This window comes from Lutra lutra, chromosome 6 (genome assembly GCF_902655055.1).
Source record: "Lutra lutra chromosome 6, mLutLut1.2, whole genome shotgun sequence".
Taxonomy (NCBI): Eukaryota; Metazoa; Chordata; class Mammalia; order Carnivora; family Mustelidae; genus Lutra; species Lutra lutra.
Window position 1 is genome coordinate 71,066,114 of NC_062283.1, and position 17,900 is coordinate 71,084,013.

Below are 17,900 nucleotides of genomic sequence, written 5' to 3' on the forward strand. Positions count from 1 at the left end.
GGTTTGGTAATTTTAGAGAACCCCATCAAAAATATAGTCCATTAAAGAAAAGTTGAAAGGTTGGACTTCACTATAATTAAACACTTCTGTTTTGAGGAAGACACTGTTAGGAGAATGAAAAGATAAGCCACAGTCTGGGAGATAATGTCTGCCAAATATATACCTGATAAAAGGCTTGTATCCAAAATATAGAAAGAACTCTTAAAACTCAGGAATAAGTAACCAAAAAACCCAGTTAAAAAACAGGCAAAGGATCTGAACAGATACCCCACCAAAGAAGGTATACAGATGGTAAATAAACATATGAAAAGATGCTCAACATCATATATCATTAGGAAAGTGCAAATTAAAATGATAATAAGATGTCACTCCATACCTATTAGAAGGCTTAAAATCCAAAACACTGTTAATACCAATGCTGACAAGGACATAGAGCAGTAGGTAGGAATGGAAAATGGTAAGTCACTTTGAAAAACAGTTTGACAGTGTTTTGTAGAGCTAAACGTGGTTTTACCACATAATCCTGCAATTGTAGTCCTAGGTATACATATCCCAAGGAGTTGAAAACTTTTGTCCACCCAAAAACCCTGCACTTGAATGTTTATAACAGCTATATTCATAATTGTGAAGACCTGGAAACCATCAATTGTCCTTCACTAAGTGAATGGATAAAATCTGTACATCGATACTATGGAATAATCAAGATTGGAAGAAATAAGCTATCAAGCCATGAAAGGATATGGAGGAATCATACATGCATATTGCTAAGTGACAGAAGCAAATCTGAAAAGGCTACATGCGGTATGAGTTCAGCTATATGGCATTTGGGGAAAGGCAATACTATAAAGACAGTTTAAAAAAAAAATCAGTGGTTGCCAGGAGTTTGTGGGGAGGGAAGAATAGGTAGCGCACAGAGGATTTTCACTGTTTTATAAAATACTGCAATAGTAGATACATGATGCCATATATTTGTCAAAACCCACAAAGCTAAAAAAGACAAAACAAAACACAAAGCTGTTCAAAGATGAGCCCTAATGTTAACTATAGACTTCAATTAATAACAATGCATCAATATTAGTTAACCATTTATAAGAAATGTACCGTATGACCACGAGGATGTTAATAACAGAGGAAACTGCATACAGGTGGAGGGAGAATAGGTATGCTTTCAATGTAATTTTCCTGTAAACCTGTAAGTGCCCTAAAAACAAAGCCATGAAAAAAAGAATGGGTGAATAAAATGTCTAACACAAAAGGGTGAATCACTAGTTGTGAAATTTTGGCAGGTGTTTTGTCATGAGCAATTCTCGCAACATCTCTTCAATCGCATTAAATAAAAGCACTCTTCCTGTCATAATTTGGCCTCCTGAATACTCTGGAAGAATTTTGGTTCATTCTTTTTTCTCTAGCACCATTCCTTTTGTCTACTCCTGCTTAGACTCGCTGATGGACAAATATTAGCACCGAGTGTTAAATCCTTACACATTTCACTTTCCTTTGCCATTTGTCCATAAAAGTTACCTTTATTCTGGACTCAAAAACACTTTCTATCCCAACAGGAGCATTCACCAATAAAACATTCACCAATCTGTGATGTCCTCCTCAGGGTCCAGTTTTACATACCACTCTTCATTCTTCATATTTATTGTAGGCACTTTTTCTAGCTCTGGCCCAGGAGGACCTGACCTTTTTAGTTACTGTTTTCTATACTGCCTGCTACTTGCCAACATGACTTAACTGTTGAGAGCAACTGTTCAAGATACAAATAGAATCTAGTTATTTTTCTTTTTTTCTTTTTTAAGATTTTATTTATTTATTTAAAAGACAGGATGAGAGAGACAGCATGAGAGAGGGGAGGGTCAGAGGGAGAAGCGGACTCTGCACTGAGCAGGGAGCTTGATGCAGACCTCACTCCTGGGACTCCAGGATCATGACCAGAGCTGAAGGCAGTCACTTAACTGACTGAGCCACCCAGGCACCCGAATTTAGTTCATCACAGATTTCATCACAGTTTTAAATATTGCACAAAGGTTAATATTTATGGAAAGGATTGATAATTATCCCATTTTACACACATTAGGGAATTGAACATTTCAGTCTAGCTCTAAAAGTTTTAAAACCCAGATCCTTTCAAGTAGACTTACCATATTTCATCCTCTAGATTCTTTTTTTTTTTTTAAAGATTATTTATTTATTTATTTGACAGAGAGAGATCACAAGCAGGCAGAGAGGCAGGCAGAGAGAGAGGAGGAAGCAGGTTCTCCGCTGAGCAGAGAGCCCGATGCGGGGCTCGATCCCAGGACCCTGAGATCATGACCTGAGCCGAAGGCAGCGGCTTAACCTGCTGAGCCACCCAGGCGCCCCATCCTCTAGATTCTTAATTAAGTAACCTATGTCTATTCTTTTTTTTTTTTTTTAAAGATTTTATTTATTTATTTGACAGAGAGAGATCACAAGCAGGCAGAGAGGCAGGTAGAGAGAGAGGAGGAAGCAGGCTCCCTGCAGAGCAGAGAGCCCGATGCGGGGCTCGATCCCAGGACCCTGAGATCATGACCTGAGCCGAAGGCAGCGGCTTAACCCACTGAGCCACCCAGGCGCCCCAACCTATGTCTATTCTTGATAATTTTTTCATAAAATTAACCAGAGATTTGAGATTAGCAGAATTAATAAGGGATCTAAATGGTTAAAATATTAGGATTTTTAGATACTGGTTACATGGTTTACCTTGTTACTTGAATTAAAATAGGAATTAGTAAAAAAAAAAAAAAGGACTAGTGTATTCAAATTATTCAATTGTTACCAACAGTTTAAAAGTTTTAAGAGATTTGTCAATCCAACCTAGGAAAAAAAAGTCAATCAGAGAAAGACAATTATCATAGAATTTCACTCATATGTGGAATTGACAAAACAAAACAGAAGTTCATAGGTGAAGGGAGGGAAAAAAAAAAAAACCAAGGTGAAATCAGAGAAAGAGATAAACTGTAAAAGACTCTTTTTTTTTTTTAAGACTTTATTTATTTATTTGACAGACGGAGATCACAAGTAGGCAGAGAAGCAGGCTGAGAGAAAGGAGGAAGAAGGCTCCTTGCTGAGCAGATAGCCCCATGAGGGGCTCGATCCCAGGACTCCGGGACCATGACCTGAGCCAAAGGCAGAGGCTTTGACCCACTGAGCCACCCAGGTGCCCCTGTAAAAGACTCTTAACTATAGGAAATAAACTGAGGGTTGCTGGAGGGGCGGGGGGCAGGGGGCTGGAGTAACTAGGTGATGGACATGAGGGAGGGGACGTGATGTAATGAGCACTGCGTACTATATGCAACTGATGAATCACTAAACTCTACTTCTGAAACTACTAATATACTATTTGTTAATTAATTGAATTTAAGTTAAAAAAGAAAAAAAGGGGGTGCCTGGGTGGCTGAGTCGGTTAAGCGTCTGCCTTTGGCTCAGGTCATGGTCCCAGGGTCCTGGGATTGAGCCCCATGTCGGGCTCCCTGCTCAGTGGAAAGCCTGCTTCTCCCCCTACCCGCTGTTCATGCTGTCTCTTGTGTACACACACACTCTCTCTCTCTCAAATAAATAAATAAAATCTTTAAAAAAAAAAAAGAAGAAAAAAAGAAAATTTTCAATGAGATATCTGATAACAGCCTTTAATAATTATCATCTAGCCAATTTAATGATACAAATAATTCAACTTTAATAATTACTTTAATAATTTAAATATCTGTAGAAAAAAATAAACGACTGACAATACTCCCCTACTAAAAAGTTTATCTTTGCTTCTCCAGCTGAAATGTTTAGAAAGAGAAGTTATTCAAAGCAAATATTGTAGAACCCAATTTATTTCCAATTTATAAACAATAAAAATAAAACATACTTATTGATTGTGCACTAGGTGCATGCCACTGTGAGACATACAAGGATAAGAAAGATGTGGTTAGACATAATTCCATCTGAATTGAATTTTGAAAAGTAGAAATGGGAAGACGTTCAATGTAAAAGAGAAAGAACCATTAAGTTGGCTGGAAATAATTTGGTATTTATTAAGCAGAGCTGAGTGTCTGTTTTGACCAAAGCAGGTATACCAGATCAGCAGGAGGGAAAAGCTTGAACAATAGGACCAGGAAAAAGAGAACAAAAAGAACACTGAATGTCAGGTTAAGAATTTCTTTAGTAGGGGTGCCTGGGTGGCTCGGTGGGTTAGGCCGCTGCCTTCGGCTCGGGTCATGATCTCAGGGTCCTGGGATTGAGTCCCGCATCGGGCTCTCTGCTCAGCAAGAGGCCTGCTTCCCTCTCTCTCTCTGCCTGCCTCTCTGTCTGCTTGTGATCTCTCTCTGTCAAGTAAATGAATAAAATCTTTAAAAAAAAAAAAAAAAGAATTTCTTTAGTAGACAATGGGGAATAACTGAAGGTTTGTGAGACATTCAGGTAATTCAGAAGCAGATAGGTAGGGTTGACTGGAAGTGGGGAAAATTATTATGTAAATATGTTATAGTAAATACATTTTGTATAGTATATTAATATATATGTATAGTAAATACATTATGAAATAGTCTGGGGTGCCTGGGTGGCTCAGTCATTAAGTGTCTGCCTTTGGCTCAGATCATGATCCCAGGGTCCTGGGATCAAGCCCTGCGTTGGGTTCCCTGCTCAGCGGGAAGCCTGCCTCTCCCTCTCCTACTCCCCTTGCTTGTGTGCCCCATCTGGCTGTGTCTCTCTCTGTCAAATAAATAAAATCTTTTAAAAAATTAGTCAAGAAAGGGATTCATTTTATGTGGTGATAGCAGTTCTTATAAGAACCAACTCTAGAATAACTGCACCATAATCACTATAGTAAACAACTAGAAGAGATCAAAGATAACAAAGGAAAATATCCCTAGAAAACAATACTTTAACCAAGAAAAGGAGGTGCCGGAATACCCACTGTCAGGCTGAATTTGTTTTAAAACTGTTGTACAATTGTCTTACAAGAAACAAAGATTTCTGTCTGCTTCCTCACAATCCATGAAATTCAGATCAGATCAACCCACCCACAGTGAACAACTAGGAAATGCTGAAAAAAAAATCAACTCAAAGACATCAGAAAGCTAATGAAGCAGAAAAAAAAAAAAAAATCATAGGCCCATGAGCTTGTAGAAGAAAGAATTTAAGAGAGGTTACCATAGACTTAGGGGCTCTTTTTCCTTTAGGGCTACCTGCTATTTCTGGAAGAGATTGCTAAGAAGCTAGAGAGAGCTTTCCTCGCACTTACGGACCTAGGTAGGACAGGGGTTAGCAAAATTTCCTATAAAGAGCCATATAAAAAACAATTTTGACTTTGGGGGCCATTTGTCTCTAAAAACTACTCAACTTTGTCATTATTGCATAGATGTAGCCTTACACAATATATAAATGAATGGGCATAAGTGTGATCTAATAAAAATTTTATTTACAAAACCAGGTGGTAGGCTAGATTTGGCCTGTGGGTCATAACTCACTAATTCCTGGGTAGAGTAAAAATTGGAAACTATAGCCCTTGCAGGAAGGCAGGACCTGGTAAAGTGCCCTTGGCTTTGGGTTTTGATTCTGCTAGGTGAGCCAGATGTAGAGTGGCTCTCCCAGGGGCTCAAACTCTTGCTCTAAATCATCTGAATCTCTGAATGAAGGTGATTAGTTCTCCTAGCCCACCAGAAGCTAATTTAAATCTTATCTGAAGAAATATAACATTATCAAGAGCTTCAAATTATGTCTATATTTTTTATAAAAAGTATTCAGCTCTTAGTCAAAAATGATCAGGCATGTGAAGAAATAAGACTTTATAAAAGTCTTAAAAGACTTTTAAAAAGATGGTAAGATACAAATAATGGATTTTAGAATAGTTATACTTAATATACTTAATATACCCAAGAAATAAATGACCAAATTGAGAGTTTTAGCAGAAAACTGACAATTCTAAGGAAGGACCAAATGGAAATTCTAGAACTGAAAAATATAACAACAGATATTGGAGAACTCAATGGATGGATTTCACAGGTAAAATAGTTAAGAGCATAAATATTGAAATGAAAGATACACCAGAACTTTCAGAATGAAGAAAAACAAAAGATTAGTAAAGAATATAAGAAACATAGGGGATAAAAAAGAAGATACACATAATTGAGAGTCACAAATGGAGAGAAGAGAGAAAATGTGGCAGAAATAATATGTAAAGGTTTAATAAGCTGAGAATTTTCCAAAATGAAATACATCAACTCACAGATTCAAAGACCCTATCAAACCAAAACAGGGACAGCGTACCTGGGTGACTCAGTTGGTTAAAAATCTGCCTCCAGCTCCGGTCATTATCTTATGGGTGTCCTGGGATGGAGCCCTCAGGCTCTCTGCTCAGTGGTGAGTCTGCTTCTCCTTCTGTGATCTCTTTTGCTCTTGTTCTCTCTCAAATAAATAAAATCTTAAAAAGAAAATCCTAAACAGGAACAATATAAGCAAAACCAGTCCTAGGAGCATTATACTACAAAACTACTACTACTGAGGTGGGAGGTGTGGATTATACCCTATGACCAGGTAGCATTTCTTCCTTAAAGGCAAGGATGGTTCAATATACAAAAATTAATATAATGTACCATCCTGAAAAATTTACTATCCAGGTAAATAAGTATGACCTCTTTAAATATTTCATATTCTCAGGGCACCTGGGTAGCTCAGTCAGTTAAAAGTCTGACTCTTGATTTTGGCTCAGGCCATGATCTCATGTTTGTGGGATCAAGCCCCACATCGGGCTCTGCGTGCAGCACAAAGTCTTGCTTGAGACTCTCTTTCCCTCTGCCTCTTCCCCATCCCCTACCCCCGCTCATGCCCTCTCTAAAATAAATAAAATCTTTAAAAAATATTTCATAGTCTCCATTTTCTCAATCTTCTCCTTTTGAAATTCTAATTAATTTTTTTATTAGGCTATGTCATTACACTCTTCATGTTTTTCAACCTCCTTCTCTGGATGATTTCTTCTTTACTATATTCCAGTTTACAAATTCTCCCTTTGTCGATACCTAATATGCTATTTAATTTTTCCATTTAATTTTTTTTTTAAAGATTTTATTTATTTATTTGACAGAGAGAGATCACAAGTAGATGGAGAGGCAGGCAGAGAGAGAGAGAGGGAAGCAGGCTCCCCGCTGAGCAGAGAGCCCGACGTGGGACTCGATCCCAGGACCCTGAGATCATGACCTGAGCCGAAGGCAGCGGCTTAACCCACTGAGCCACCCAGGCGCCCCTTCCATTTAATTTTTAATTATATTTTTCCTTTCTAAAAATTCTATTTGATTTTTCCCAAATTTCCTTGCTTTTTTTTTTTAGTGTAAGCTTTTTATTATACACACATATAGAAAAGCACAGGAATTATAAAGGTACACTTAATTTTCACAAAGTGAACACATCTGTGTAAATATCACCCAGATCAAGAAGCAGAGCAACCCCAGAAACCCAGAACTTCCCTTGTGCCTCTTCTAGTCACTATCTCATAGATGAGATCTTCATGGTTTAACACTGTATATAAATTTAATCATAAAGTATTTTCTGTTTATAACATGATAATTATATTATTACAAATAGTTAAGCCTGACATGGTGTTCAATCCTACAACCCTGAGATCATGACCAGAGCTGAAATCAAGAGTCAGACAATTAACCAACTGATCAACCCAGGCACCCGGCTAACTCTCTATCTTATATGGTCAAAAGCCTTGCCACCTGTCCTCTATTTGACTGTTAAAATTGAAGATGATTATTTAGCATCACCAATAATGATACATCATGAGTTTCCAAATATGATGAAAAATATACATCATCCAAGTAGCATTTTTGCCAAAAATGTTTGACCTCCGGGACTGGAAGAGATTATGCTGAGTGAAATAAGTCAAGCAGAGAGAGTCAATTATCATATGGTTTCACTTATTTGTGGAGCATAACAAATAGCATGGAGGACAAGGGGAGATGGAGAGGAGAAGGGAGTTGAGGGAAATTGGAAGGGGAGGTGAACCATGAGAGACTATGGACTCTGAAAATCGATCTGAGAATTTTGAAGGGGTGGGGGGTGGGAGGTTGGGGGCACCAGGTGGTGGGTATTGTAGAGGGCACAGATTGCATGGAGCACTGGGTGTGGTGCAAAAATAATGAATACTGTTATGCTGAAAAAATAAAAAATTAATTAATAAAAAAAATAAATAAAAATTTGGTTGACTGGCAAAAAAAAAAAAAAAAAAAAAATGTTTGACCTCTATCTAATCATGAGAAAGAATCAGAAAAATCCTGACTGTGGCACGTAAGATATTGACAAATACTAATGCTCTAAAAATTCAGAAATTCTCCAAAAAGACAATACTTGCTTTTGTTTTTTTAGAAGCTAAACCAGGGGTCTTACATGTGTTTCCTTGATTAAGCAAATACCTGAATCATTAACGATATAGCTTAAAAGGAGACTTTGGAGGTTCCAATTTAATTTTTTTTTAAAGCTCAAGTATCTGAAATCTATTTTAGAGTAGTTTTGAGTCTCAACTAAACCAAACAAGATTAATAGAAATGAAGTACCCAAAACAAACGTGAAAGAATGGAAAAAATAGAATTTTAAAGATTTGACAATTTATTTGTTTAGGACATGGTGTGGAAGGTATAATAGCAGTAGCCCTCATAAAGAGATCTACATCATATTCCCTGGAACCTATGAAATTACATGTCAGATTACATGTCAAAGAGAAATAGAATGTCTACTTGCATTCTACATCCAAGTAGAATTAAGATTGCTAATCAACTATGACCCTAAAATAGGGAGATTATTCTGGATTATCTGGGTGGACCAAATCTAATTTCAGGATTTCTTTAAAAGGGGAAGAGGGCAGCAGAGGAGAAGCAAATAGATGGCAGTGTCAGATGGGCTCGGCCTGACATTGTGGGCTTTGAAGAGAGAAGAATGGGGCCATAAATCAAGGAATGTAATAAGCCTTAGAAGACAAAAAAAAAAAAAAAAAAAAAAAAAAGGCAAAGAAACATTCCCCCAGAGTCTACAGACAGGAACATAGCCCTGTCAACACCTGGATTTTTAGTCCGGAGAGAACCATTTTTGAGCTCTGACCCCCAGAACTGTAAGTTAATAAATTGCATTTCAATAAACTAGTAAGTTTGTGGAAATTTGTTACAGAAGGAATAGGAAACTAATATGGATGGGTATGTAAGGAAGAAATCACCACAAATGATTCTTGGAATAAAGGTATAACTTATGGAAATGTAGCAGCTCAACTAGGAAGCAGCTTTTGGAAGGAGTAGTTTAATTTTGAGCACTAACCTGCAACAGAAGTCTAGTGAGTGGTCTAGAGTCAGGTTTTGGAGTTAAAGAGGCCTGGTTCTTACTATGGCTCTGTCTCTTACAAGCTGTTCAAACTTGTTCAAGATACTAAACCTTTCTTTGGCTCAATTTTTTGGTCTAAGTGGGGATAAAAATAGCACCTACTTATTCCATAGAGTACTCTATTCCATAGAGTATTATAAAGAGAAATAAATGAGATGATTTATGCAAGGTCCTTATACTTGGCTGGCATGTGCTCAAATGTTGATTAATGAGGATGATGATGCCGATGCTGATGATATAGAAGGCACAGAAGGCTGTGCATTATTTTTAAAGCACAGGTGATTAAACAGGTTTAACCACTTGTTTTATGACTATATGATCAGTGTAGGAATGCAAGATGTAAATTAAATTACCTTGTTTGCTTGTTTAAAAGGGATGTGACTGTATACACTATTTCTGCTTAAATTACTATTCTTCAAAATTGTGTATATATGCACTCAAACTTAAAGTTAGATGCAACAGCATTCATTTTCTAAGGATGTTTGCTCTGTTGGATCCACACCCCACCATTTTGTGCCAATACTAACAAGGTATCTCACGCCTCTTTTAAACGGAGTTCTAGGTTTCCACACAGAATGGTTCTATTTGGTTAGGGGAAGTTGGCATAAAGAGAAGCCCAAACCATTGGCAAAATCACTGGGATGCACACTATCAAAAGCTCTTTGTTGACTCCCCCCCCCATTAAAATACTTTTTTAAAACCAGATCAAAAGTAATCATATCTTTCATTCTGAAGGAGAGACCTCTTCACTAATCACCTTAAAAATAGTCTAGGATTTTATCCACTCTGTTTTTATTTGTAAGACATTTGCTTGCAACCGAAATGGTTTGTGATGTATGATTTCCAAAGTGGTCCTTCTGTTAACTGAATTAGATGTCTCACAAAAGACTGACAGCAATGCCAAATTAGTTGGACTGCAAACAGATACTGCTAATCCAAAAATTAACCAACTTCCTAGAGACACTGAGGCTATCACCACCCATATGTGTTAAAACAAGGACCAAGGGTGCCATCCACAGGGCATCTCTGGGCCTAGGCTAGCAAACGATTAAAGCTGAGATGTCAAGACCCCTGCAGAGTAACCTTTAAACAATACTGTATTTGTGTATGTTTCAATAAGGTTTCAACCTCTGATTAAAAGGGGGAAAATAGAAAAAATTTAACTTGCCAGCTCAACCTTCTGGTAGTATAAAAACTGAAACCAATGCTGTCTGTTGGAAAACTAGAAAGAAAACTCTTGATTTAAATAGGGATTTTAAAAACTGAAAAGGCGACACAGCACTATTAGCTAAACTAAATACAGCCATGCCTTGGTATTTATGGCACCTGTCATCAGAAAATCTCAGTGCCCTTCTTGGGAAGACCCTGAGAAAAAGCTTTTCAGTAACTGAAAAGAAATTGTAAGACAGACTAAAAGCAGAAGTATTCTAGTCAAAGATTCTCTTGTGTATTCATAGAAAGCTTTTACCTAAAAGTCAAGTCAGCATATTCTTATCCTCGAGAATTCAGTGGAGTCTGAAATTTCAAATACATTCTTATATTAAGATTAGGCACTTCCAAAGACATATATCTTTTTATAAAAAATTTATTTCTCTGTAAATACAAATTCCAACATCACAAACAATAGTCCAGTGGAAAAATACTTAGCCATTAACATTGAAAACTTTTTAAAATTTAATAAATAGAACTTTGGCATTCAAAATTCTAGCTGTAAACCCTATTAAAAAACAAAAACAAAAAAATAACCCCTTTACAAAAAAAGAGGCAAGAATGATAGATCAGAAGGCATAAGCCAACCAGTGGCTTCACATTCTTTTTACAATAACTGTATTTCAATTAAGTCACGACCACTCTGTATTTACACATGAGGTATTCTGGGTGGTTCAAAAACTGAACCTAGTTTACAAAAACCACCAGTCATAGCGACTGATTATACACTCTGCTGTGCTTTTAATGTAACCACCTAGCTAGCACCTTACTACTTCTTGTCATCACACCACTGTGATGCCAAACTTTATGTTTCTGTATTTAAATATTTATACATATATGTACACACATATACACACAAATAACTACATTCTGGGAGGAGGTTCCTGCTTACTACACTGGGGAAAGGTTGGGCTCCAAAAACATATATCCTCTCATGTTTCCTAACCTAAGGTATCTATCCTAATAATGAAAACCTGCTCCTTGCTTAAGAAAAAATCCTTAATCAGGTCTATTTACAGAAGAACAAGGTGCAATAATCATCAACATTCTTATAACTCATGTAAAACAGAAATGAACGCTTACTGCAGGCAAAAAGGCACAAAAGGTTCTCTCTGTATGCAGCTGCAAGAGTGTTGTTAATGACTTACTGACTTGAAACTACATTAATATACTCAGTACTTCTTTTAAGTAAGAAAAAAAAATCCAAAAGCATTCCCCTTTCATGATTAAATGTATAATATTATCATACAGCAATATATCACCATGGCATCTTGGGGTAAAGTTGGAAATTATACTCTTTCACCAAACAGGAAATTATTTTTCTTGTTTTGTGAACACTGAAAATTGTCAAAAACGGAAACAAAATGAATTAACTTTGGCTCTGAGAGCTACAGCTACTGGCAGTTAAAAATGATATAGTCTGAGTGAGCATGGTTATGAGAATTGCTTATTATTACATATCTATAATGATAGAAATCTACATAAGAGAATGCCAATAACTCAAACTAAAGGTGTGCCTGAGCTGAACTATGCTATGTAAAAATACAGTCCCAAATTCTCGGTTACTAAGTTATCCAATGAACGATTACTGATATGGAAAGAACGTTTTCACAACAAAGTAGTTCCTTTAAAAATATCCTCTAAGGGATTTCTAGTAATGTCTTGAACTATGACAAAATTAATTCATAAGCTCATTACTGACTTAGAAATGTACAATATCCACTTTAGCAACACTTTGCAGCCCTTGAGATTGTCTTTAATAAGCTACTGAAAGAAGCCTAATTCAGTTAACTAAACTGTCATGACCAAAATAAATTTCACAAAAAAATAATGTTGTTAATATTAAATGCTGAATCCCATCTCAAATATAAAAAGGGACAACACTTATTTACAGAAGAAATCCAGGCATGACTGATCTAGTCACTACTTAAGCTTTTAAAATTAGAGGCCACTGAAAATTTACTAACAGCTTAACTAAAGTATCCTTCAGACATCAAAAGAAAAGACAACTAACTATTGTGCCTTTGATTCCGTTATTTTTGTCTGCACAAGTGGGTCTTTTACTGAGATACTGTTACTTTATCCCTGCTTTAGTGTGGCTGTGGCAGAATAATCTCAACTTCAAAATCCAGAAGACCAATAATAAATGTTAACACTGCATGAGATACTTCCTAAGAAGACAAGCATTTAATTCACATAATTAAAAAGTTTTCACATCTAAGGAAATCACCCAAATAGATTCAACTTCAAAATTTAGGTTAATTTTCATCTCAGACATATATCAGTATAATAACGTCTGAGAACATCCTAGTTCAAACTAGAATAAGACACTTAGTGTTTCTATTTGCCCATCTTACTTGACCTAACAGTCAAATCTTTGTTTTCAATGAGATACCAGTATTATTACAATCTAACAGAAGAAGTTATCTCGGGAAAGGGGAATTTTCTGAAAAATAAAATTAAAATTAAATGCTGACAAATAGAATACTACTATTTCATTTCCCCAAAAATATTCCCTCCAAGACTGTCTACTTATTACCTAGGTCCCTTCACAAACTCCAAACTCCAAGAGATTAATTTTGTAACTCAGGGTTATACTTAAACTATCACATCTTATTTTCCTTTTTTATTTGTGAGGAGGTAGACATTTTGGAAATGGAAATACACCAGTAGTAGTCAATTTTCTAAATTAACACATTTTTACCTCAAGACATGTGAATTAAGTCAAACTCTGTAAGTTTTAAAAGAAAACTTATTTAAAAAATTAAATATTTTTACCCCAAGTCAGAAAACAAAAATATGTCTACAGTAAATTAAAGCAAATGACCAAAAGTTTGTTCAAAACAACACTAATAACCATAAAACCCAAAAACATATACTAAAAACCTAGAAGACATTAAGAACCTAGTGACACAAATCAGTGATTATTTATGCACATCAGTACTATCATCTTAGGGTGCCTTTATTTCCCAAACTGTGGAAGCTGAGAGGGAGGGGTTGGAGTTTCTATTCAGAGAGAATGTTAAGAATATTGTGTGTTGCACTGTGGCTTATCTCTTTCAGATGCTAGTATCTACTTCTTAATATAAAGGCCCATTTTTACAGATATTTTTACAAGGCAGAGTTCTTTGATTCAGATTTTTGGTATAAATTTACTACTCCCTGATTGTCTTCAAACCACCAACGTTAAAAAACAAATGAACACATTAGAATGCCATGTTCTTACAAGTGACTTTTCCATATGAGCATAGGTACTTGGAATGCAGAATCACTATCATGCACTGATTTCTTAGTGCCCAGATCCTAAGAAGTAAGAGTAGGGAGGACTCAGGCACTAAACAAAAGTACAGTTGGATGTACTTACAATGTATTATAACTGACTGTTGTAACATAACCACAGAATAACTTACTGAGCGCTGCATATTAGCCAAATTCTGAACTGAATGTCTTCCTGGGGAGTTTCCTTTAAGTTTTTATCCCACATGTTTTCACTGCTGAAAATATTTAAGAAAAATCTTTTCTAGGAGCGGTCTTTATACCAGTAGATAAGCCTGGCAACAGAAACAGACATGAGATCTGTTCTTGCCCAAAACAGTATTATCCTGTTGAATTCACACCCCTTATTTCTTCTACCTCTTATTTGGTCTTGCCCTACTTGAGACCTGGTTGCATCAAGAAAACAAACCAGTTAGTAAAGAACAACAATTGCCATAACTAAGTGTATTCAAAAGAATGTAATAAACGTTCTAAAGTAATAAAACATATAATCCTCCCACAATTCCAAATAAAACAGGAAAATACTTGTTTGGAAGTTTAAATAATTGTATGTCTACTTAAAAATCAGTTTCATTTCATAATGATATCCTGTACTCCAGAAGAAGAAATAACCTTGTATTATATGAAAAACCCAGTTTTTAATGTACTTTACCTAATAAGTATAATTGAAATATCACCTGGTTTTAGTACTGTTTTATGTTTGTGATAATTCAGATATCAAGAATACAGGTTGGCTTTTTCTTAAAGTAGTTTTAACTTTAAAACATACAAAACTATTAAAATGTAAACGTGAGAATTGGATAAATAAACTATTGCTCCAGAGTGACTTTGTTAATCCTTCTTTTACAACAATGGCTTTAGATGGTTAGCATTAATTCTTTATGGCTTTGTTTACATTGATACATGAAAGTGAAAAATTGTTAATAGTAAGGGACATGTTAAAATTAGTTCAAATTATGTTAAGTTGCCTTGTGATATAAATTGCAATGCTAATGAAGAGATTATCACATCAAAATTTCATACCTCTAAGGCAACCCATAATCACTCTGGAAAAATAGCTGACCTACCCACAGTACTAAATCAACCCAACCCCACAACCTCATCATCGCGGCACAGTGGTTGTTCAAAAGACACATGGTTTTTTGCCAGCTGTACTTGCTGTTGGAACTCTTGTTCAGCCAGCCCTTGAAAACCTCAAAGAACAACACAAGCTTCTACATGAAAGAAAAGAAATACAGGAATAAACAGTGTGTGCCTTTCTCGGAAGCTTTGCTTTGACCCTAGAAATCCTTATAATTTTGTGAATAAACACACATGTGCACACATGTGCGCACACACATAGCTACAGATAAAAAGAAATCCTATCCCTTTATCTGAAGGGCACTATTCACAGCTTGGTCCTACAATCAGTAGTATGAGAAGACAGATTTTTTGTTTTTCTTGTACACTTCATCACATTTTTCAAATAGTAATTTGGTTTTTTGGCCTGATTAGATAAGCCCCCTTTGAAGCCTCATCAAATCCCCTTTCTCCCCCAGGAAAACAAATCCACAGAAAAAAAAAGTCCTATATGTCACTTGTGACTTTCCATTATGGCTCCTAAACAGAAATATGAAGAACTGTAACACAGCAGCATTTAACAATGGGTCGTTATTGCTGTGGAACCAAGAGCTGATCACTGGGTAATGCAGTTGTCTCCCATGTCCTGAGCATAGCGGTCGGATATTGTAGTCCTTAATTCATCGATGTCCCTCCGTAACTGGCATACATCTGACAATTTTTTACTGAGTGTTTCTGGGCTATAGTCATTCTCAGTCTCTTCAGCTGAACAGTTCATTGCTGTGGAAATAAAATATGGAGACTGTCTCACACTTTTTTGACCAAAGGCATTTTAGGAATTTTAACTTAATTATCATTAGAAATACAATGTTGTATCCTGAATACCAATCAGGTTCAGGTTTAAATGTATCATTCAGTATGAAATAGATCTTGTTTACCTGCTCCTTTTAAATTTTTGCTAATTAAATTCCATTAAATCCATACTGTAATACACATGTTCAACATGTTTAAAGGATGACAACATTCCAAAAGTAAGAAAAAGCATGCCCTAATAGCTCTCCAGCTCAACTACAGCACTCATTCTGACTTGACAAAAAACTGAAAATCACTTCTGTATTGAGGAGTGATAGCTTTAATTTTTATAGACTGCAAAATGGGTTTATTAGCATGAAAGCATAAATTTCCAAAATATCTGGTAAGCGTGTGTGTATATGTATGTATATGTATATATATGTATGTTTATGTGTGGTGTGTGGAATGCTACAACCCCACGCAATTCAATTGGGCTGATGGCTAGCTGCCCAATGGCTGAATGACCTAGGGTGGGGAGGGTGAGGCCCTGAGTCAGCTGGCTGTTAATTATTTACCTCAGTTCCTCTCTTTGTCAGTACATCTCAATATTAAAGCAGATGGAGTCAATAATTGTAAAATAAATCTTTCCTTGGGGCACCTGGGTGGCTCAGTGGGTTAAGCCTCTGCCTTCAGCTCAGGTCACCATCTCAGGGTCCTGGGATCTGCATTGGGCTCTCTGCTCAGTGGGGAGCCTGCCTCCCCCCCCTTTCTCTGCCTGCCTCTCTGCCTCCTTGTCCCCTCTCTCTCTGTCAAATAAATAAATAAAATCTTTATAAATAAATCAATAAATAAATCTTTCCAATGCCTTTACTGGCATTGGTAGCTTACTGGAGGTGTAAGAGTCAGATTAACTTATTTGTTAATTCAACAAACACTAACTGAACACCTACCATGATCCAGGCACTATGCTAGATGGAAAGGCCAGCAAAATAATGGATGTAGTGGTTTATTCTTAATGATTTACATATACTTCATAAACAAGTAAGCACAGTTAAGTACTGTAGGTGTCCTACCACCATACACAGGCTACAGAGAACAACCAGCCTAACTGGAGAGGGTGCAGGTTCATTGGATGGGCCAAGATGCAGAATGAACAAAGGCACAAAGGCAGAAAACCAAAGAATCTGAGAAACTTCAAGAAAGTAAGTAACCAGCTCTAAAATGGCAGAACACAAATTATGAAGGCAAGGGTCAAGAAATAAAGCTAAAGAGGCATGTGAGACCTACCTATCTCTATTTTAGGGGACTGTAAATATTTGGAAATCAGAATTACCATTAGGTTAGATCACTCTGGCAGCATTGTGACAAAAATGGATTAGTGGGGGAAAGTGGGCAAGACAGTGGACAGAGAGACCAGTCCAGGTGAAGGACTTTGAAAGCTTCATTTAAGGCAACAGTGCAATGGAGATGTAATGGAAGGAATGAATGCTAAGAAGGGACTGGTAGAAATGATAGAGCTCAACCATCCTAAGTTATATAGGGGTTAGGGACTAGGCAAAGGACATACCCAGATGAAGGAAAGAACAGGGTGGAGAAAAATCTGGATTAGGGCGGACAGGTGGATAGTGGTGCTACTCACTGGCACCACTAGTGAGGTGCAGGATTAGGGAGGGAAGAAAAGTAGGTTCTCTATTGGACATAGTTGAGTCCTATGATGCCTATAGAATAACTGGCTCTAATAAAAGGAAAGTATAAACAAGAGCCCAGGGGGCCATTCTAGGCAGGGAAGAGATAAATGTCTGCATGGGTCAAAAGGACAGCACTAAAAGAAAGCAAAAGGACATGGGTAAGATTACTAAGAGAAAATATACAAAAAGAGAGACAAAAACACCCAAATTATTGAGGAATCAGTAAAACTTACACTGTTTGTAGATAACACTCTTTGCAGAAAACCCTGAAGACTTACCAAAGAATTGATAAATGAATTCAGTAAAGTCACAGGACACAAAATTATAGAAGTATAAAGAAATCGTTGCATTTCTATATACTAATAGTGAAGAAGCAGAATGAGAACTTAAGAAAACAATCCCATCTACAATTGCACCAAAAAGAATATAATACCAAGGAATATACTTAACTAAGGAGATGAAAGACCTGTATGCCCTAAACTTTAAAACATGGATGAAAGA

At 36.5% G+C, this 17,900-nt stretch overlaps 1 protein-coding gene across 4 annotated transcripts in view; it reads right to left on the reverse strand.

Annotated features, from left to right (window-relative positions):
• Positions 1-10,944: 10,944 nt before the first annotated feature.
• CEP85L (centrosomal protein 85 like) overlaps positions 10,945-17,900 on the reverse strand; it is a 223,684-nt gene continuing 216,728 nt past the window's right edge. For all 4 annotated transcript variants that reach the window (XM_047732071.1, XM_047732070.1, XM_047732072.1 and 1 more), the window contains one exon: positions 10,945-15,699. In XM_047732071.1, coding sequence (XP_047588027.1) covers positions 15,536-15,699 — 164 coding nt within the window. In that variant the 3' untranslated portion in view covers positions 10,945-15,535. The remainder of the gene's footprint in view (positions 15,700-17,900) is intronic.